The sequence below is a fragment of the Pristis pectinata genome, chromosome 5, assembly GCF_009764475.1.
Source record: "Pristis pectinata isolate sPriPec2 chromosome 5, sPriPec2.1.pri, whole genome shotgun sequence".
NCBI lineage: Eukaryota > Metazoa > Chordata > Chondrichthyes > Rhinopristiformes > Pristidae > Pristis > Pristis pectinata.
The window spans coordinates 44587765-44610547 of NC_067409.1; the positions used below are offsets into that span (position 1 = coordinate 44587765).

General features: G+C 40.8%; 1 protein-coding gene across 1 annotated transcript in view; it reads left to right on the forward strand.

Moving 5' to 3' along the window:
• Positions 1 to 22783, forward strand: part of LOC127570344 (E3 ubiquitin-protein ligase HECW1-like) — a 315832-nt gene that overhangs the window by 285383 nt on the left and 7666 nt on the right. Inside the window, 5 exon segments of the mRNA XM_052015802.1 lie at positions 3684 to 3813; positions 6796 to 6942; positions 9615 to 9729; positions 12183 to 12268; positions 12776 to 12888. Of these exon segments, the coding sequence (XP_051871762.1) occupies positions 3684 to 3813; positions 6796 to 6942; positions 9615 to 9729; positions 12183 to 12268; positions 12776 to 12888 (591 nt within the window).

Consider the following 22783-nt stretch of genomic DNA (forward strand, 5'->3'; position numbering starts at 1 on the left):
TAGAAATAGAAAATGCTGGAAATGCACAGCAGTTCAGAGAGAAACAGTATAATTAACTTTTCTTGGATCTAATAAAAGGTTTTCAACCCGATGCGTTAACTCTGTTTCTCTTTCCTGACTTGCTGAATATTTCCAGCACATTCTGTCTTTTATTTCAGATTTCCAGCATCTACAGTTTTTTGCCAGGAACGGTAGTGTAGAGGCAGTCATGGTGGTGTGGGGCAGGCACGGTAGGGTAGCAGTTAGTGTAACGCCAGCGACCCGGTTCAATTCCAGCCACTGTCTGTAAGGAGTTTGTACGTTCTCCCCGTGTCTGCATGGGTTTCCTCCGGGTGCTCCAGATTCCTCCCACATTCCAAAAGACGTACTGGTTAGGAAATTGTGGGCCTGCTATGTTGGCACTGGATGCATGGTGACACTTGCGGGCTGCCCCCAGAACATTATACAGAAAAGATGCATTTCACTGTGTGTTTTGATGTACATGTGACTAATAAAGATATCTTACCTTTATCTTACCTTACTGTTTAATTCGCTGGAATGCTTTCAGGAAGAGTTTAACCCGGAAGAGTGTGAAGTGATACACTTTGGGAGATTGAATTTGAAGGCAGAATATAAGGTTTAATGGCAGGACTCTTAGCAATGTGGAGGAACAGGGGTTCTTGGGGTCCATGTCCATAGATCCCTCAAGGTTGCTGCGCAGGTCGATAGGGTTGTTAAGAAGGCATATGGTGTGTTGGCCTTCATTAGTCGGGGTATTGAGTTCAAGAGCCGTGAGGTAATGTTGCAGCTCTATAGAACTCTGGTTAGACCACACTTGGAGTATTGTGTTCATTTCTGGTCGTCTCATTATAAGAAGGATGTGGAAGCTTTAGAGAAGGTGCAGAGGAGATTTACCAGGATGCTGCCTGGATTGGAGAGCATGTCTTATGAGGATAGGTTGAGTGAGTTAGGGCTTTTCTCTTTGGAGAGAAGGAGGATGAGAGGTAACTTGATAGAGCTGTACAAGATGATAAGAGGCACAGATCGAGTGTACAGTCAGAGACTTTTTCCCAGGGCGAAAATGCCAAACACGAGGGGGCATAATTTTAAGGTAATTGGAGGAAGGTATAAGGGGGATGTCAGAGGTAAGTTTTTTACACAGAGAGTGGTGGGCGCATGGAACACACTGCCGGCAGAGGTTGTGGGGGCAAGTACATTAGGGACATTTAAGAGACTCTTTGATAGCCACATGAATGATAGAGAAATGGAAGGCCATGTGGAATGGAAGGGTTAGATAAATCTTAGAGCAGGATAAAATGTTGGCACAACATCGTGGGCTGAATCACCTGTACTATGCTGCAATGTTTTATGTTCTATGAACGTTCAGTTTAAAGAAGCCCTGCTCCTCTCTCCAGTGGAATTTCCTTTTGTCTGAGTTACCTTGTTCACCCCCAATAGTTTTGGTTTCCCTTCTTGGTTTTAGAACATAGAACATAGAAAAACCACAGCACAATTCAGGCCCTTTGGCCCACAAAGCTGTGCCGAACATGTTCCAACCCCAGAAATTACTAGGCTTACCCATAGCCCTCTATTTTACTCAGCTCCATGTACCTATCTAACAGTCTCTTGAAAGACCCTATCGTATCAGCCTCGACCACCGTTTCCGGCAGCCCATTCCACGCACTCACGACTCTGAGTAAAAAACTTACCCCTGACCTCTCCTCTAATAGAACATAGAAAAACTACAGCACAATTCAGGCCCTTCGGCCCACAAAGCTGTGCCGAACATGTCCCTACCCTAGAAATTACTAGGCTTACCCATAGCCCTCTATTTTACTCAGCTCCATGTACCTATCTAACAGTCTCTTGTGTTGAGTGGATATTTAACTTTTCCAAGTTCTGATGAGGTCATTGATTCATCGACCTGAAATGCTAATTCTGTCCCTCTCTCCAGAGATGCTGCCTGAAAACTTAGATATTTCCAGTGGTGGTTTTATATTCTCATTTTGTGGTTTTCTTGGCTACTAGCTGCCTAAATGTGTGTGGGTTATTGCAGCAGTGTCAAGAGCGATATCACCAGCAGATAGTACTTGGTGATAACTAGTCTCGCTTTGCTTTATTGTGGTGGTTGATGTGGAGATGGCACAGTGAGTATGAAGGCATCGTGATCGGTGTGATTTCATTTGCTGTGTATCGTTGCATACCAGTTGAACATCGAGGGTGTGGAATGCCTTTTGGTTATTGTACATCTCAGAGTGGTCACGTGACCTTGCTAAGTGAAGCACTTGCAATCAATGGCACTCTGCACCACGGAGTGGCTAACAACCCCAGTAAACTCTGTGCTCTCTCCACTGGACAGTCTTTTACAAAAGAGAACTAAAATTTATTCATTTTTAACAGTGATCTCCCTTACCTCAGGATGAATACAAAATACAATATTTGCAGGTTGGAGCTGGGCAAATAAAAGTTCCTAGCCACCTTGACAGCCACTGGCAATGCAGTAATCATCCTGCACTAAGGTTGCAGTTGTGGCTGTAGCTGGTAGTGATGACAGTCAGGGTGCCATACTAAAGCACAGATATTACACAATGTTCTGTGCTGAATCTCAGGTTTTGCTGCCTGTTCCAGTTGAATAGAGATGGTCTTTTACTGAATGCCTGAATCACCTCTTCCAGTAGCTTGATCTGTACTGCACACACCCTGCTTATTCTCTTGTTCATGCTCTACTCAGAGGGAAAAGTTTTCTCAGGTATTCATATCCAGGAGCAACCTGTTTCTCCAGAAATTGTGAGGTCAACACCTGCAGTTCTGCTCCCTATACTGCAGGGATCATCACTTTTAAAGAAAGCAACAAATTGCTGTACAATTGTGGTAACAGTTAATAAAAATTAATCAGCAACCAACCTAAAAATAGTTGATGATCCTTTCAAAATAGACATGATTGGGGTGAGGGTGCCTTCCTGCTGCTGAAAGTGTGTTCACCTAAGCAAGATTAAGAGAAGGCATTTGTCCAAAATGATAGTACACATCTCTGGAACATCGTGCAGGATGCTTTTGACACTTTTCTCCAGGTTTTCTGCTCAGCAGCAAGTGATTGACAGGTAGGGATAACTGTTGCTTGGGAATTCCTGTGCAGAAAGAATCAACAGAACAAGAAGAGGAGGAGGGGTAAGAAGAAAGGAAACAATTACTGTTGAAGTTCTACTTTTGGAGGATGGTGGTGAGAGAGATCACAGGAGATCATAGTTGGTGGGGAAAGAGTATGGGGACATTGTGAAAGTGACGGCCACAGGAATAGGTTTGAGTAGAATACGGTCAATCATTTTGAACATAAGTGGGATGGAATATAGTCTCCAAAGGAAAGTAAGTTTATTTACAAAAATAATTTGAATCCTGATAACGTGTTAGAGATTGCTGATAACTCATCGCTGACTGTGTTAGAAGTTCAAGGCACTCGATCAGTTTAGATGTAACAATTTTCACACATTCATATCATGAAAGTGGATAGTGTGGAAGAACTGGATGGATACGTGAAGAGGTCACAACTGGAAGGTGTCAGTTGCAGAGATGAAGCTTACAGGATCTTACCTGGCCTGGCAGTTCTCTTTCTTTCTGAACACAGACTTACAGTTGATAAAACGTGATGAATCGGTCTGAGGATGACTACTGCAAATTTATGTTAAATGTTTGTTATTCCCTTTCAGACCCTGTGACCTGAGTGACCTGGAGTACCTGGATGAAGAGTTCCATCAGAGTCTACAATGGATGAAGGATAATGACATCACAGATATCCTCGACCTCACCTTTACAGTTAACGAGGAGGTGTTTGGACAGGTTTGTATGTTTTGTCCTACAGCAACAGCAAGACTGTAAAAGCACAAGGATTAATATTTGCAGGCTGAAGTGATGAAGTTAATTTATTAAAGGGTTGCCATGGTGCATTAGTCAATGGTGAATTTGCCGGTGACAAGCCTTCAAACAAAGTGTTCATTGGCTCCCTGTAAACCAACTGTTCAACATACACACAGCTGCCTTTCAACCTCTTGGCATCTGTGGTTTTCCCTCCAACTTTATTATCAGACATTCTTGAATAAGTTTTCTAACTGCTTCCTGCTGAATATTTGGCAGATTTAAGGTGAGAAGGATGGAACACAGCCCAGGGACGACTGCTACATTCCCACTTCCTGACACACCCTCTCACTTCCCACTCCCTGATATTGAAGGAATTCGTCTTTACGCAAGGAAATGTACAACTGAAGAAACCAACATTTCCTCAGATTGAATTATTTTAATATTGATCTAAAAGGACATCAGTTGGATCCAGGTAGCTAAGTTAGAATTTCATAATTAATTCCTCGCTGAGATGCAAGTAAACTGGGTTAAGTCAAACACACATAAGACAATAAGATATAGGAGCAGAATTAGGCCATTCAGCCCATTGAGTCTGCTCCGCCATTCAGTCACATTCTCCCGCCTTCTCCCCATAACCCTTAACTTTCTTTACCAATCAAGAACCTATCAATCTCTGCCTTAAATACACCCAATGACTTGGCCTCCACAGCCTTCTGTGGCAACAAATTCCACAGATTCACCACCCTCTGGCTGAAGAAATTCCTCCTCAATCTCAGGTTTAAAGGGACATCCCTTTATTCTGAGGTTGTGCACTCGGATCTCAGACATCACATAAACAAATGTGGAATTTTGAGCAAGAATATCCTTGATCAATGACCACCATTTATTGATCACTCAATCTGAATGCACCTTCACCCATATTAATAACCCAGTTCTTAAGATACCTTCTTAGAGCTGAGATTCCTGAAACTGAGAGACTGCTTTCAGATTTGAGGAGATTTTCAAACACAACTTGAAACAAATTATCATCATTGAGTCTGTGCTACCAATTCCTGATTTTCTCATGCAGATTTCTAGCATCTGTTTAAGCTACAATAAAAATTGAAAAACTTCTATGATTGCACCTTCTTAAATGTTATGTTTTAGTTACACTCTGTGATCTGGGCACAAACTGACGTAATTTTGGCAAGCCTTTTTTCCTTCATTTCTATTCTAACAGCACATAACTAATTTTAAAAGATATATTAAGTAAATGTATTTAGGAGAGACAAAATGTGAAGTTTGTGTAATATATGTGAAAATGAGTTAATTGCAAAAAGTAACCATTTCAGTTAGAGTATCTAGTCCCCTAAGGTCACTTTAAATGTCATTCCTCTCTCTGCCTCCCAATCGATCACAGAGCTACCTTTCACCTTTCTCTGCATTTTAAAATAAACAATCTACTGAAAGAACTCAGCAGATCAAGTAGCATCTGCGGGAGGAAAGGAACTGTCAACGTCTTGGGTTGAAACCCTGCATCAGGACCTAAAGCTGATACTGGTCCTGATGCAGAATTTCGACCCGAAACATTGACAGTTTCTTTTCTCCCACAGATGCTGCTTGACCTATTGAGTTCTTCCAGCAGATCGTTTGTTGCTCCAGATTCCAGCATCTGCAGTCTCGTGTGTCTCCACTGCATTTTAAAATCTGTTTATCTCTAACTTTTCCCAGTTCCAATGAAGTGTCTGTGACCAACAATGTTAACTCTAATTCTCTTTCAGCAGATGCTGCCTGAATGTCTCCCGTGTTTTCCATTTTTATTTCAGGTTTACAGCATCCGGGTATTTTGCTTTTGATGTTTTCTAATTGAAACTAACCTTACAAAAATGTACAGAGGGATTTTCTACTTATTTTGGCGTATGCGTTAAGTTTCTTAGTGTAGTTCTTAGAATTTCTTAGAAATTCCTTTATCTTTTGTGTTACTTGTGATGTCAGGTGAATCATGCTGCACCAGGTTCTAACAGGAATTCCATGACATTTTCCATGATTGATGGTTAAATGGTTGAAATTTTAATTTTCTTTCTTAAAGAAGAAATACATGGTATGGGCACAGCACTTGAGCAGCAATTGTTGATTTCCTGTTTTTCCTTCCCATTTTATATTTCTGTGTATTGTATTGAGATTTGCAGGAAATTAGAGCACAACTGAATTGATGTAGAATGGGTGCATTTTCAGGTATAATTTCTGGATTGTATTTAGGTAGGTAATTCCAGTCTGCAGGATTCTAAAGTTTGCAGGGAGACACCAATGAATTTTTTGCAATCAGATCAATGGAATGTGCAGCAATGGATGTACATCTGACCAATAAAGATACCTTAGCTTATCTGGGAAGGGCAAGCTGAAAACACTTACTTAAAAAACAGTGCATTTCACAGGCTGCACAGAGACCATTTCCATCGTCATGGTCAAGACTCTTCACTCCGGTACATCAATCTCCCCATCTCTCATTTGGAGAGACTTGCCATGAGAGGTCAACTGACATGCCCCAATGTTTAAGTAACCTCCAGACTAGAGATCACTGAGGTTGGGGTCACATTTCTATGCCGAATGAAGTCCTACAGAAATGGGAAAATCTTAGATTGTAAAATCTGCTGTTTATTTTCTTTTTACCTAATGGAATTATTTACAGTTTTGTTGTGCAGCAGCAAACACTCATTTTTTCTGAAAAGTCACGTGCAGATCTTTCGAAAGTCCTGGGGCAGGTGGCTGAAATTCAATCACAGTGGAAAAGGTTTCTTTAATGCTCAAGGAGGAAAAGGAAGCTGATTATCCAAGAAGCAATCTGGATATGTGAACCTCATTTATTAGATCCATGCAAGCCCTTAATGATACAGGATCAATTTTTATTCTTTTAGTATAAGTTCAAAAACCTTTTCTTCCCTCATCATTTGCACTTCTGTGTTTAAATAATACTTTTACTTGTAGGTCACAGAACGAGAACTCAAGTCAGGAGGGGCCAATATTCAAGTATCAGAGAAAAACAAAAAGGAATATATCGAGCGGATGGTGAAATGGAGAGTGGAAAGAGGTGTTGTTCAGCAGACTGAAGCCTTGGTTCGTGGTTTCTATGAGGTAGATTGAAGTCTTCAGAAACTTGAAGACGTACATGTGCTTAATCAGAAAAACATAGCATTCCCTCCATAGAGGCTATTAGATTTCCTGAGAGTTTCCTGCCCTGCTTTTATTTCAGGTTCCTTGGCATCAATGCATCTTGCTTTAGTAAATGATTGGAGAAATTCCTTTAAAATTAATTTTCAATTGAGTTTCTACTTCCAACTGGATGCACCATCCAATCACCAACAGCCCATGCTCTCCCAATACCCCAGCCCCCAACCGCTACACCCCCTCCTTATTCTCCCCAGTTTTGAAAGCATTTGTTCTTTGGTGGGGGAAATCATATGGATTGACCAATGGTAATCCTGGGAAGCGAAGATTGACAAACTACTTAGTGTAGCAGCTGAGCTCGATCCTGTCCAGAGCAAACTTTCAGCAGAAGTCACTGGATATGGATCATATGTAAGAATTGAGACTAGTTTTATCCTCACCACTGCCCTGAGACTCAGAAGTGAATTACTATATTGACTGAGATTAGGTAGTGCAGAACAGCCAAAGCTTGTGAATTTTGGACAATTAGTTATCCAGGAGCTGGGGCAAGTGATCTGATATTGACTGGTGTGAATTTTTGGGTGACAATGTCCTTGTTAAAATAGAAAGCTTGCTCAACTTGCAGTTCCCAATCAGAATTCTAAGATTGATTGCACAATGATCCTGATGGAAGTTATAACAAGTGGAATTTATGACTAATGGATGTTATGAGTCATAAATGAATTTCTGACACAAAGTGTACTGGTGTATAAATTCACTGTTTTTCTTTGACGTGATGTCATGCAATTGAAATCTAGAATCAGAAAATAGATTAGAATATATCTATTTCTACGAGAGCAAAATCAAACAGTCCTTGAACTGCACTCTACTTTCTCTATTTAATGTTATGGGGACTTGGTCCACTGAACTATCGGTCACAGTTACTACTCTATGATGAAGACCTGCTCCTTTGGAAGTTCCTATTTATTTGACTTCCCCCTTCCATCTGCTGGTTATGAGATTACTTAACTCTGCCTATTGTGTACTGTATTTTCTGATTATAATACGGGTAGTCCAGCGTTGTAGCTTCACCAGGTTGGCAATTCATTTTTGGGTACAATTGGTGCTATCTGTAGGCCCTTCTACAACTCAGCACATCACGGAATCCAGCTTCCCCTCCATAGACTATGTCTACACTTCCCACTGCCTCGATAAAGCAGCCAACGTAATCCCCACCCACCCCAGACATTCCCTCTTCTCCCCCCTTCTATTGGGCAGAAGATACAAAAGCCTGAAAGCCGTACCAGCAGACTCAAGGACAGCTTTTATCCCACTCTTATAAGAATACTGAATGATCCCCTTGTGTGATAAAAAATGGACTCTTGACTCACAGTATACTTCGTCATGGCCTTGCACCTTATTGCCTGCCTACACTGCACTTTCTCTGTAACGGTAACGCTTTATTCTGCATTCTGTTATTTGCTTTTCCCTGGTACTACCTCAATGCACTGATGTGATGAAATGATCTGTATGGATGGCATTGCAAAATAAAGTTTTTCACTGTACCTCAGTGCATGTGACAATAATAAACCAATTTACCATTTAAAGGTTGATCCCCTGGTTTGGTAGTTCCTCTAATGCACCCTCTGGTAGTGTGTCTCGCCAATGGGACAGGAGGTACCCAGTCCAGGAGTTTGTCTGTAAAGTATAATTTTATGAGGAAGATTATCTCAGACTGTTGCCTGACTAATCTGTGAGACAAATCTCTCAATTTAGACACTAATTTAAATTTTTATCTGGAGGATTTTGCAAGTTCGTCTGGGTTAGGAGCGACTTTGATGCATCCAAATTCAGTGCCTTGGTTGATGCTGGATGATATTATTCTTTTCTACAGCAGTTATGGTACAATGTCTTGCCAGCCCATTCTTGGGTCTGGAGTCACATACTGGCCAGATAGGTAGATTTCCTCCCTGAGGGACCTTAATGAACCAGAGGAGTTTTTAACAATGTCATTGCTAGTTTATTGCTATTTCAATTTCCAGATTATTGCTAGTTTTTTTTCAATTTCCAGATTATTAACTGAATGTATAATTCACAGCAGCTGTGGTGGGGTTTGAAGTCGATACTCTGACACTCTGGCTACTAGTCTACTATATAGCTGACCTGCCGCCACCATAATCATGAAGGAGTTTTAAAGCAAAATGGATAAATATATGAAAAAGAAAAAAGTTAAGAGTATGAGTAGATAGATTGGACTGGCTGAGTTGCTCTTTCAAAGAAATAGCACAAGTGGTGTCCAAGTGGTCTGTGCTCCAGAATTCTCTGATTCAGTAAATAAAATTCCAAGTATTACATTTGTAAAATCATTCATCCCATACAGGCAGGCACGGTAGTGTAGCAGTTAGCGTAACGCTATTACAGCGCAGTGACCCAGGTTCAATTCCCGCCACTGCTTGTAAGGAGTTTGTACCTTCTCCCTAATAAAGATCTGATCTTATCTTTATCTTATCTTACTGAGCTGTGTCAGATATGTATTTTGTCAGTTCTATTTTGATTGAGAATGTGAGATAATTCGCTACAGATAAGCTGTTGTAGTTGTCATATTTGTTGCAATCCTGTTGTTAAGCTTCCAAAGAATTAATAGTTGACTTGTATTACAGGTGGTAGATTCACGGCTGGTATCAGTGTTTGATGCCCGAGAGCTGGAACTGGTTATCGCAGGCACAGCAGAGATTGATCTGAATGACTGGCGCAATAATACTGAGTACCGAAGTGGTGAGTGTTTCCATGTCTCTCAGTCCTCGGGAGACTGCAGATAGCTGAATCACTTGCTAGTCACTTGGTTTGCCTTGTTGCCACCCATGAATTAAAGTTAAGCTCTTGATTACAGAACAGTGCAGTAGTGGTCTTCTTTGGTCATGGTGGTCTGAAGTGTATGGGCAAAGATTCTGGTCCAGTGGCTAATTATCTAAAAGGACTGAACTGGGGATTGCAATCAGGCATCTTGACGTGGCTTGCTGTCCAGGCCCCTGGAAAAAATGTATGCCTCTGAGATCCTGGGATAAACTTTGGGGTGTGCTAGGCTGGCAATGGCTCACATTGTCACTGAGGAATGAGATGTGGGTTTTACTTGTATTTTCTCAGCAGCTTTCAGGACTAGTTATAGAACATAGAATTCTACAGCACATACAGGCCCTTCAACCCACAATGTTGTGCCGACATTTTATCCTGCTCTAAGATCTATCTAACCCTTCCCTCCCACATAGCTCCCCATTTCTCTATCATTCATGTGTCTATCTAAGAGTCTCTAATGTATTTGCTCCCACAACCTCTGCAGGCAGTGCGTTCCACATACCCACCACTCTCTGTAAAAAAAAACTTACCCCTGACATCCCCCTTATACCTGCCAATCACCTTAAAATTATATCCCCTTGTGTTAGCCATTGTCGCCCTGGGAAAAAGTCTCTGGCTGTCCCAATGAACCTGGAAAAACTGAACAGAATAGTCATGGTTATGTACTTCACCCAATTTACAGTGCATTTGCCCCCTGATTACCATATTTAACAGGTTTAGGCAAGTGCCCTGGGCATTTAACTGTTGCCAGATTGGCAGACACCATAACTTGGCAACCACTGCCACCCAACTCCCCACCAAATTACATTCCCTCCACACAGTTCTCCCGTAAGCTCAGTTTCTCTCATGTATTTCAAGCAATGGGAAAACATTATGAATCATAAAATAATTTTGAATCCTAAGGAGATGGAAGTCTTGTTTTTCCAGTGAGTACTAGGCAGGAATGTAGTAATATTTGCAAATTTGCCCCACAACTATAATGCCCATGTTTTCATCATTTCTTTTTGGTTCTAATGAAAAGTTTTGATATGAAACTTTATTTTTTTCTCTTTTTTTTGTTAGAGCTGCCATCTCATTCCATCATATTTGTTCATTTTTGAGTCATAGAGCCATACACATGGAAACAAGCCCATCGGCACACCAAGCCTATGCTGACCATAAAAAAACCACTTAAGCGAATCCTGCACTAATCCCATTTTATTCCCCCCACATTCCCATCAACTCTCCCAGATTCTACCACATGAGGGGCAATTTGCAATGACCAATTAACCTATCAACCTGCATCTTTTTGGCATGTGGGAGGTAACTGGAGGAAACCCATGAGGTCACAGGGAGAGCATCAAACTCCACGCAGACTGCACCAGAGGTCAGGATTGAACCCCTGGAGTTGTGAGGTAGCAGCTCTACTAGCTGTTTCACTGTGCCGCAGCTAGTACTGGTGTATGTATTTCTTTTCCACTAATATTTTTTGTCAGATTTTGTCCCAAGGATTTATCTCCAAATTCCAATTTGAGACTCTCCAACCTTTTCTGTAAGGTCCTTTACATAATAGAGAAGGAAAGAGGTGATCTTAAGCTTATCACTTTGTGCCAAATTGCCATCCACATCAGTCCCATATCTAATTTCAACTTAAACCTGATGTTATTTCCTTTAATATCATTCATCTCTAATTAAAAATGGATTTGAACCCCAAATCTGTACCTGAACACATAATTTGGCTGACATTGTGTGCAATAGTGAGAGAATGCTGGATTGTCAGAATTGTCATATTTTCCCATCATATTTCCAAAACCTTATTTTGTCCATGCTGTTGGATCAGATGGATGTTAAAGGTGCTGTGGCATCATTCTAAGAAGGATGCAGAGCAATATGCCCCCTCAGACAAGTCATTTTAACTGATCATTTACCTCAGTGTTGTTTGTGAGATATTGTTATAGGCAAAATTGATGCCATTTTTGTCTAGTCAATATACATACCTCTACTGTAAAAGCAATTCTTTGTACATGAAACATTCTGTTATGTTTCTAAGAGTTTTGGTAAAGCACATCTTATTGCCAAATGTTGCTGAAATAGTTTCAGTTTCAAATTATTTCCCAACTCATATTCCATGTTCTACAAGAATTTTCTTCCTACTATATTACATAATTGTATTTAATGATAATTATTTACTTAAATATAAATTTTAAATTTTGTGCGATTACCAAGAATGAAGGTAATTTACCAATCATTTGCTCGAGTGCTCCATCTCACTAGATCTAGATGGAAATGTTTGTGAAGATTCTTCTTAAAGTTCAGATCTTCCAGATAACCCAACCCATTGATACTATAAAGTCATGAATATCGTCTTGCGTTTAATGCATGTTCCCCTTCTACAGGTTATCACGATGGTCACATCGTAATAAAGTGGTTCTGGACAGCTGTGGAGCACTTCAACAATGAGCAGCGTCTCCGGCTTTTACAGGTACAAAAAAGCAGTGATTGTGTAATCTTTCTTTAATGTCACATGGCTCGTAAGGCTGGATGCTAGTCCTAACATCTTGGTTTGAGAGACGTTTAACATTTCTTATAATTGTTTTTAAGAGCCAAAATTGCTGTGTTGAATCTGTTAATAGCTCTGTTAAAGTAATGAGTAGAAGAATGCAATCAGAATGTATTAAGTGTTGCTAACTAATATTGTAAATGGCCATTTCTGGTTTAGAAGTTTACTAAAGAGCAAAATATAAGCTGATTAAAACACCTTAGAATTATTTCAAATAATAGCTTTCAAAAGCAATGTGAAATATTGACCTGAGACCAGTTCTGGTCAGTCTAACTCAGTGCAAGATATTGTCAGACAGTTGTACTGTTAAGGTATACAAGTTACAATGAGATCCATCGTATTAAGCAGTTCTTTACATTGTGAGCCACTGTAGATTAAATAGTAGCAGAGTATGTTTATTTGGAAGACAGTTTTCCCTTTCTTTACCAGTTTGTGACGGGGACATCCAGCATACCTTATGAAGGCTTTGCCGCCCTCAGAGGGAGCAATGGACTCAGGCGATTCTGCATCGAGAAATGGGGCAAAGTGACATCACTGCCAAGGTATTTGTTAGGGAATAATAAAAGAAAATTATTTGTACTTCAACATGTTCTTTAGGAATGAGATGATAAGATGTGCTGATTTCTTGATCACCTGAATCAATGCTGCATAGTATTTATTTGCTAGGTGATGTGATTTGCATAACCCTAATTTCTTGCCCCTTTCTCCTCATTTCCTATGAGGAGAAATTGTGCCCAGGACTGATACTGAACACAAAGTGGCTTTATAAAATTTCTGAAATAAATAGGCATCAGTAACAGTAGATCTCATCATTTTTTTGCAGAATCCACTTTGCCAATAATTTACAAATAAATTAATTGTTGTATGACAACTAATTAAAACAATGCCCTGGAAGTATTGTCCTTCATACATGGAAGGTGTAATTTCTGCAACACTCTATTTTTAGTGTACAACGGAACATATTTTAACTGAGCATTATTTTAACATATTTGGAAATCTGTTTAGAATAAACACCTTAAAAGCTCCAGTAGTAGAGTTCAGGTTGGAATATAATGAAAGTGTCAGTAATTAGTTCCATCAGTGCTGATCTTAATATTCAATTAAATCTTCAAAACAAAGAAAAAAATACTCAAACAGTCTTCAATAAATGGCCTGCAATTTCATTACGACCTGAAGTAGAATTTTGGCTTTAAAAAGGTCTGCCCCGCAGTGCAGCTAATCGGGCAGGATTTATGGACACGAGGTTCCACTAGTCAAGTGGAAGTCCTGTCTTTCACACTACTGTCCCTGTATCAGGAAGGACATGGGAACTGACAAGTTGGCGTCGGCCTTACTGGGCTCTGGAGGGGCTGAATATTTTCCTTTTGCCTCTGGGTGCCAAGGAGCAACTGGCTGTGGGATCTCAGATGCCAGCGAAGGACTTGTGTAGGTGCTAACAACCTATCAAATTGACAGAAATGACACCCTGTGTCTAGTGTTGAACAAGAGGTTACTTTTAATGCTTGAGTGGACGTGGAGTGGTGGAGAAGGTGCCTCCTCTCCACCTTACTTTCAAACCTTTAGTACAAGTTATTTTTAATTTATAAGTAAAATCTAAAGGTAAGGTGAATATTAGTTTTGCATTTACAATGAACTGTAAGTCTAAACTTGAAGTTTGCTTTTCTGCGTGCTGAGTGCACTCACTAAGCTCCCTTGTCAGTTGCACTAGGACTAAGACAATTACTGAAAGAGGGAAATGGTTACTGGGAGATGACAGCCAGTTATTCAAATTTAAAAGGCAGAACAAATTAAGGAAATTAAATAACAGAATGAGTTTGAAGAATTAGACCCCACAAGTTGCCAGGGATCGTGTTATACTGTAAACAATATCGTACATGCAATGGCCTCATAACTAAGTGCTGACCATTAGGACAATAATGGCTTTTATTTTTGATAACTGACAAATCCCCAATTAAAGCACCAGTATTTTAAAATGGCTAGTACTTAACAAAACTGCTTAAATGCTTGATACAAAATGCATAATTGTTAAACATTTATGTATTCATGCGTTAATTGTTAAATATTCAGCGACCATTATATCATTTCTGGAGCTAAATAGAACTGCAAATATATCATTGGTTTTATTTTATTAAAGGGCGCTCACACTTTCAAAATACGTGCTTTCTCTCAGTTAACTTATCAAACTCTACTAATACGCTGTAAATTTCGGGCTGGTTTCAGAAGAGGAGAAGGGAGCTCCAGTTCACCATCAACTAAAGCAGTTAAAATAACAATCCTGCAGTTGTGCAGGTTCACCCGAATTGCCCACCTCTTTGTTTCAGACACTGTGCTGAGGAATATTGGAAAGGTCAAATATAAATGGAAAATTCTTTTGTAGAAGGTGAAGATTAAACAATTTTCTATCACTGCAGTCTTAGTACACTAAGACCAAGGCAGAACCTATATCAGGGTAAGGGACTGCCCTCAGACTTATCCTAATGATTCTGCCTTACAGAAAAAGAGGGAGCAGAAATATATCCTAGATTCCCAGCCAGATTTTGGTGCAAAAAAGAAAATGAGGCACTCTGCAGCAGATCCGGCTCTCTCCAGGTGGACTGTACTTTGTCTTGTCTCCCCCAACCTGAGAGTTTTGACCGTATAATTCTGATATAAAAGATCAGAGGAGCTTACTTCAAAAGTTGATTGATCATTGCAGAGGACTTCAAAGAGTTAACTGTATTAACTGTGGCCCAGATCTTGTGGTCAGCAGCAGAGCAAAAGCACTGCCGCCAATCACAAAAGAAAGTTGGCCACAAACCTTGTGATCTCTGTGGCATGGGTGTCTACTTTTCTAATGTTGGCTGCTGTCTAGGATCAATTGAAGGGAATTCTCTGGTGTCCAGTAACACTATGTCCTGAGCAGCCAATTAATCAGCAAAAAACTCTCAATAAAGCAAGGAATAAAAATACTAATTTTTAGACCCAGCAGGAATCAAAATAAAGATGAGTATAATAACACAAGATTACAGTAGCATCTGAAAAATATTTTTTTTGGAAACAATGGAATTTTGAACAATCTGAGGTAGGGACATATAAGTAAGATCAGTTTTTTTTTTAGGGCCAGAGAGATTGTTAATAAGTATTTACAGCTTAGTACACCATTAAATAAGTTGTAACTGATTAAACAAGGTGTAACATTTTCATGGTTTTTAACAGGGAGAATAAATTGTAAATGGTTGAAGCTTTTGTCAATACTCTGATTTCTATAGATTACACCAGAGAATGCTCCAACATTAACACCTGCAGTAGAGTAGGAATTGTTGACAGCAGTTTCTGGATCTCTCTGTTTAACTGGGCATGTATATAGTCCAGGATTTGCTGTCAGATTTCCTTCATTATAACTGTGACTGCTGGGAGCAACACCATATTTCTCATGGCAAATTCAGGGCTTTATATTCACAGCTAAGAGCTGGTAGATATGCTAGAGCAGGACAAATACAATAATCAAAAAATGGAAGCTCTCAAAGAGGCTGAGACCAGAAAAGATTCAGCTGAAACGTGAGCAGCAATTTCCTACAGTAAAGTGTAGGTAGACATAGATTGAAGGGATGAATGAGTAGGAACAAAACATGCTGTAAGTCATATGCTGTGCTTACAGGAGCTTTCACATCTTGCAGATCCAAGTCTGCATCTTGGAAAGGCAAGCTAACTTTAGCATTTATTTAGTGAACTGGTTCTGGCCACCATATAGTTTGGCCAGAGTATACAGAGAGTATTGCCACCATGACATTTTCAGCACTGCTTCTCTATGGATTATAATCTGTAATATATTAAGCATTATTATTGTACAGAGTTATTCACTTATGCAGATGCATTTGTTGCCTTGACACAAATTAACTGCATGATGCAAGCCATGATGCATGGGACTAGCTCAGTGTAACAGTAGGCTTGCATCATGCAGATAATTTGTGTCCAGACAAAAGTGCATCAGTGTATTAAACTGAGGCTGTATAATGTCAATGCTGACCACTGCTCCATAACCTTTAGCATTGTCATGGACAAGGATAAGAGCAAAGAGGACGAGAAGATATTTAACTGGAGAAAGGCGAATTATGAGGCTGTAAGGCGAAAACTTGAGAGTGTAAATTGGGATGATATTTTTGAAGGGAAATGTACTATGGAGATGTGGTCGATGTTCAGGGATCTCTTGCAGGATGTTAGGGATAAATTTGTCCCAGTGAGGCAGAGAAAAAATGGCAGGGTGAAGGAACCATGGGTGACTCAAGAGGTGGAACAACTAGTTAGGAAGAAGAAGGCAGCGTACATAAGGTGTAAGCAGCAAGGATCAGATAGAGCTCGTGAGGAATATAGAGTAGCAAGGAAGGAACTTAAGAAGGGGCTAAGGAGATCAAGAAGGGGACATGAAAAGGCTTTGGCAGGTAGGGTGAAGGAGAATCCCAAGGCTTTTTCTCGTACGTGAAGAGCAGAAGGATGGCTAGAGTAAAGGTAGGTCCGATTAGAGACAAAGGTGGGAAGATATGCCTGGAAGCTGTGGAAGTGGGTGAGGTTCTCAATGAATACTTCTCTTCAGTATTCACCAAGTAGAGGGGTCTTGATGACGCTGAGGACAGTGTTGGTAAGGGTAATGTTCTAGAGCATGTAGATATCAAGAGAGAGGATGTGTTGGAGCTGTTAGAAAATATTAGGATAGATAAGTCCCCAGGGCCTGAAAGAATATTCCCCAGGCTACTTCGCGAGGCGAGGGAGGAGATTGCTGAACCGTTGGTTAGGATCTTTGAGTCCTCGTTGTCCACGGAAATGGTGCCGGAGGATTGCAGGGTGGCAAATGTTGTCCCCTTATTCAAAAAAGGTAGTAGGGATAGACCAGGGAATTACAGACCAGTGAGCCTTACGTCTGTGGTGGGCAAGCTGTTTGAAAGGATTCTAAGAGATAGGATCTATGAGCATTTGGAGAATCATGGACTAATTAGGGACAGCTAGCATGGCTTTGTGAAGGGAAGATCTTTCCTCACAAGCCTGATAGGGTTCTTTGAGAAGATGACCAGGCAGATTGATGAGGGTAGTGCAGTGGATGTGGTCTATGTGGATTTTAGTAAGGCATTTGACAAGGTTCCACATGTTAGGCTTCTTCAGAAGGTCAGAGGCCAAGGGATCTTGGGAGGCTTGGCCGTGTGGATTCAGAATTGGCTTGCCTGTAGAAAGCAGAGGGTTGTGGTGGAGGGAGTGCATTCAGATTGGAGGGCTGTGACTACTGGTGTCCCACAGGGATCGGTTCTGGGACCTCTACTTTTTGTGATATTTATTAATGACTTAGATGAGGGGGTGGAAGGCTGGGTTAGCAAGTTTGCAGATGACACAAAGATCGGTGGTGTTGTGGATAGTGTGGAGGGCTGTCGAAGTTTACAGAGGGATATTGATAGGATGCAGATCTGGGCTGAGAAGTGGCAGATGGAGTTCAATCCGGAGAAGTGTGAGGTAGTACACTTTGGAAGGACAAACTCCAAGGCGGAGTACGAAGTTAATGGCAGGATTCTGGGTAGTGTGGAGGAGCAGAGGGATCTGGGGGTTCATATCCACAGATCACTGAAAGTTGCCTCACAGGTGGATAGGGTAGTTAAGAAAGCTTATGGGATGTTAGATTTCATAAGTCGTGGGATCGAGTTTAAGAGCCACAAAGTAATGATGGAGCTTTACAAAACTTTGGTTAGACCACACTTAGAGTACTGTGTCCAGTTCTGGTCGCCTCATTATAGGAAGGTTGTGGATGTGTTGGAAAGGGTGCAGAGGAGATTTACCAGTATGCTGCCTGGATTAGAGAGTATGGATTATGGGGAGAGACTAAAGGAGTTTAGGGCTTTACTCATTGGAGAGAAGGAGGATGAGGGGAGACATGATAGAGGTATACAAAATATTGACAGGAATAGATACTCCGACAGCCAGCGCCTCTTTCCCAGGGCACTAATGCTCAATACAAGAGGGAATGGCTTTAAATTAATGGGTGGGAAGTTCAAAGGAGATGTCAGAGGGAAGTTTTTCACCCAGAGAGCGGTTGTTGTATGGAATGCGCTGCCTGGGGTGGTGGTGGAGGCAGGTACGTTGGTCAAGTTCAAGAGACTGTTGGATAAGCATATGGAGGAATTTAAGATAGAGGGATATGTGGGAAGAAGGGGTTAGATAGTCTTAGGTGTGGTTTGAAGGTCGGCACAACATGGTGGGTTGAAGGGCCTGTATTGTGCTGTATTGTTCTATGGTTCTGACAGAGGGGAAATCATAGCTGTAATCAGGGAGACCAGGCAAGATGGAGGGTATCAGATGAATCAAGGAATCAAGGCTGACTAGTGCTGTCAACTGCATTTTAGGACTTTATATAACATCAATAATATAGAAGTACTTTAGGAGACTTCTGAGCTCTGGAGAATAGCTAACACATGTGGGACCATCACTTGCCTGTTGCTTTGCGAACAGGCCTGTCAACTGATCCCACAAAAAAATTGCACTCTCATGCAGAATTGAGAAACCTCTTGGTCAACCAAGAATACTTAGTGATGCACAACATGAAGTAGGTAAGAGTGAGGCAGGAAAAGCAAGTCAGAAAAAACAAGAAAATGAGGATCAAAAAACAAACTGCTCTGCTGGAGCATCTGTAGGGGGAAATGGACAGTCGACTTTTCAGGTGAATGAGTCCAGATGAAGGGTCTCGACCTGAAATGCTGACTGTCTATTTCATTCTATAGATGCTGCCTGACCCACTGAGTTCCTCCAGCAGTTTGTCTTTTGCTCTAGATTCCAGCATCTACATGATGGCATATATCCCAGAATATTGAAAGAAGCAAGTGAGGAGATTGCTAGGGCTTTGACAAAGATCTTTGCATCCTCACTAGCAACAGGCGAGGTCCCAGAGGACTGGAGAGTAGCAAATGTTGTGCCTTTGTTCAATAAGGGAAATAGGGATAATCCAGGTAATTATAGGCTAGTGGGCCTCACATCAGTGGTAGGGAAGCTATTAGAGCGGATACTTAGAGATAGGATTTATGCGCATTTGGAAAGGTATGGCCTACTTAGGGACAGTCAGCATGGCCTTGTGTGGGGCAAGTCATGCCTTGCAAACTTGACTGAGTTTTTTGAGGGAGTGACAAAGGCGCTTGATGAGGGTAAGGCAGTGGATGTTATCTGCATGGACTTTAGTAAGGCATTTGACAAGGTCCCTCATGGTAGGTTGATTCAGAAGATAAAATGCATGGGATCCAGGGTGAATTGCAAGTTGGATTCGGAACTGGCTTGCCCATAGAAGGTGGAAAATAGGAGTGGAAAGTTGTTTTTCTGGCTGGAGGTCCGTGACTAGTGGTGTTCCACAAGGATTGGTGCTGGGACCTCTGTTGTTTGTGATATATATCAATGATTTGGATGAAAATGTATATGGATGGATTAGCAAGTTTGCAGATGACACCAAAATTGGACAGTGTAAAGGACTATCAAAGAATTCAGCAGGATATAGATCAGTTAAAGATATGGGCAGAGAAGTGGCAGATGGAATTTAATCCAGGCAAATGTGAGGTGTTGCACTTTGGAAGGTCAAATGAAAGAAGAAAGTATACAGTGAATGGTAGGCCCCTTAATAGCATTGAAGTATAGAGGGATCTTGTGATCCAAATCGATAGTTCACTGAAAGTGGCTATGCAAGAGGATAAGGTGGTAAAGAAAGTGTATGGCATGCTTGCCTTCATTGGTGGAGGTGTTGAGTATAAAAGTAAGGAAGTCATGCTGCAGCAATATAAAACTTGACTCAGACCACACTTGCAGTATTGCATGCAGTCCTGATAGCCTCGTTATAAAAAGGATGTGGAGACTGTGGAAGGGTGCAGAAGAGGTTTACTAGGATGCTGCCTGGATTAGAGAGTATGACCTATAAAGAAAGGTTGGACAAACTTATGTTGTTATCCCTAGAGCATCTGAAGCTGAGGGGAGACCTGATAGAGGTTTTTAAAATTATGAGAGGCGTAAATAGGGTAGACAGTCAGAATCTTTTCCCTAGGGTAGAAATATCAAACACCAGAGGGCATGCCTTTAAGGTTAGAGGGGGGGAAGTTTAAAGGCGAAGTGAGGGGCAAGTTTTTTATGCAGTGGTAGGGTGGGCCAAATGGCCTGCCCAGTGCTGTACTGTTCTATGTTCTATAGCCTCTTGTGTCTTCAGGCAGATGAGGATGCGGGAAGTGTTCCAGGTATGTGGCTGATTTGATTGAAAGGACTGGAGTTAACTTTTTTTGAAGGAAACCAAAGACTGCAGCAATTTGCATGGTCAATCATTCAGAGAAACTTGGGTATCACTTATCAGCTTTTTGATAATTTTGATAATAGATAGAAGTATACATGTCAGTACGATGTCCATTGTAAGTTATGATATTATGAAAATAAAATTACGAGGTTATCATGTTTGATAATTGTCAGCTGGAAAGCATGTGATATGATAACTATATTGGTTTCATTGACAAATTGAGAGTGTAGTATGGATTAAGGAGATAAAAACTTTGATTTGAATGTGGTCTACCTTTTGCCATTTTCTTTTACTTTATGCCTGTCCAGTTCTGCTTAAATTGATTTGTTTTCAGCAGTGGCCTTAGGGCTATCAGTTAATTGTGATATTTTCATGGAGAAGACAACAATTCACACCAGCAGAGAAACACCAGCCACAGGAGTAATGGACCTTTCCCACCAGCTTCAGCATGAATGTGGAGTCAGTATTGGAGCTTCTGGGGAAGGAGGCGCTGCAAGGAGTGAGAAATAAGGAAGCAGGAGTGAGTTGCATATTCAAGTTTGAAAAGACATTCTGCTTCTCTTCCACATCATTATATAGTTTCCTCCAACACCTTTCAGAAAATCAATTATGAACTAAAGTCCCATTTCTTGTTAATGTAAATTCAGCTTCTCAACAATGCACACTAACCTCTCATCCTCTTTATGTCCTCCAGAGGTGTCTCTGAGACCTGAAGAAAGAGAAGATAAAGAAACATGCTTCTTTACATCCAGTTGTACCAGAACAAATTCATTGATCTTCACTCTTCCCCTTTCACACACGTGCCCAGAGACATTTATCTAAGGGGTGGAAAAGCTAGGGTCACCAAAAGTGAGTCTACAGGGGCATGGAATGAACAGCGAGCAAAAGTAGAAGGAAGACATTAAAGAAAAAGATATGCTTGACCACTGAGTCAGGAGGTAGCAAATCTTGACAGAATGATGTGGAGTTCCATATTCCAAAGGCTGTGCTTTTACATGAATGATACTTTCAGAGCATCGAATACATGCAGAAGCTGTTGGGACCATTAACCCATGAGATACTGGTATGGAGATACTGCTTTGTCTCCTCCTTTTATTCCACAAATGGAAATTTATTGAGCTACATTTAGAAAACAAAATAGGATTAGAAGAATAAAGCCCCACCTCAGGAAGCACAAGAATAAGGGGAATGGGACTGATCTTGGGGAGATCATGTAAGTCTCTGTGGGAAAAGTGCTGATGCTAGAAATTAGTTGATGAATCTTTTTTGGGCCTGCTGTTGATGTTCTATCTCTACAGGATCAAGATAGACAGACTCTGGACTGGAGCATACCATTCAGTCAGGACTATTAATATGCATTATAACCTTGGGTAATGTGGAAAGTAAATCTCCAATTAAATCAGATTGGAACCAATGCTTGGCAAATTAATAATCTAGAGTGGTAGATAAGTCTTTAAACTACTTAATTGGATGGAAGGATTCAGAAAAGGGTAAACTCAAAAATAGTAACAAAAGTGTCAAAGCTGTTGAGCGGTGTAACGAATTTGGTAAGAATAAGGAAGGCTCAGGAAGCAACAGAAGATAATAGCCATTGATGTTTAAGGTGACAGAAGGGAAAAATAGGGAAAAAAAGTTCAAAACAAAATAGGTGAAATAACAGGACAAAGATAAATAAGTTTAATCTAATAGTCATTATGTAGATGTGATATGGAATGACCAAGGGTGGTTACTAAACATTGACATTACTTGACATTTTAGAATAAATAGACAAAATGGAAAAAGAGACGCAAGGCTGCAGATGCTGACATCTGTAGCAGCAAACAATCTGCTGGAGGAACTCAGCGGGTTGAGCAGTATCTGTGAGAGAAAAGGAATTGTCGATGTTTTAGGTCGAAACCCTGCATCAGGATGGAAAATAGAAAATGAGGTGGTAGCAGGATGGGGCTGGCCCTGATAGTAAAGTCTGAGGAGAGAAAAGTCTAGAAGTTAGTGCATGTAGCACTTTTTTGCTTTGGTGCTACAAAATATATCACCCATTTTCCCTGGAGTCAATTGTGCTAGTGATCATTTCTGGCTGCAATCATGTGGCTTATGCAAGGTACTTCGCAGTGTGATCTACATTAGGGTAACTGACCCTTACCCATCATCATCTCTAAACTCAGTGA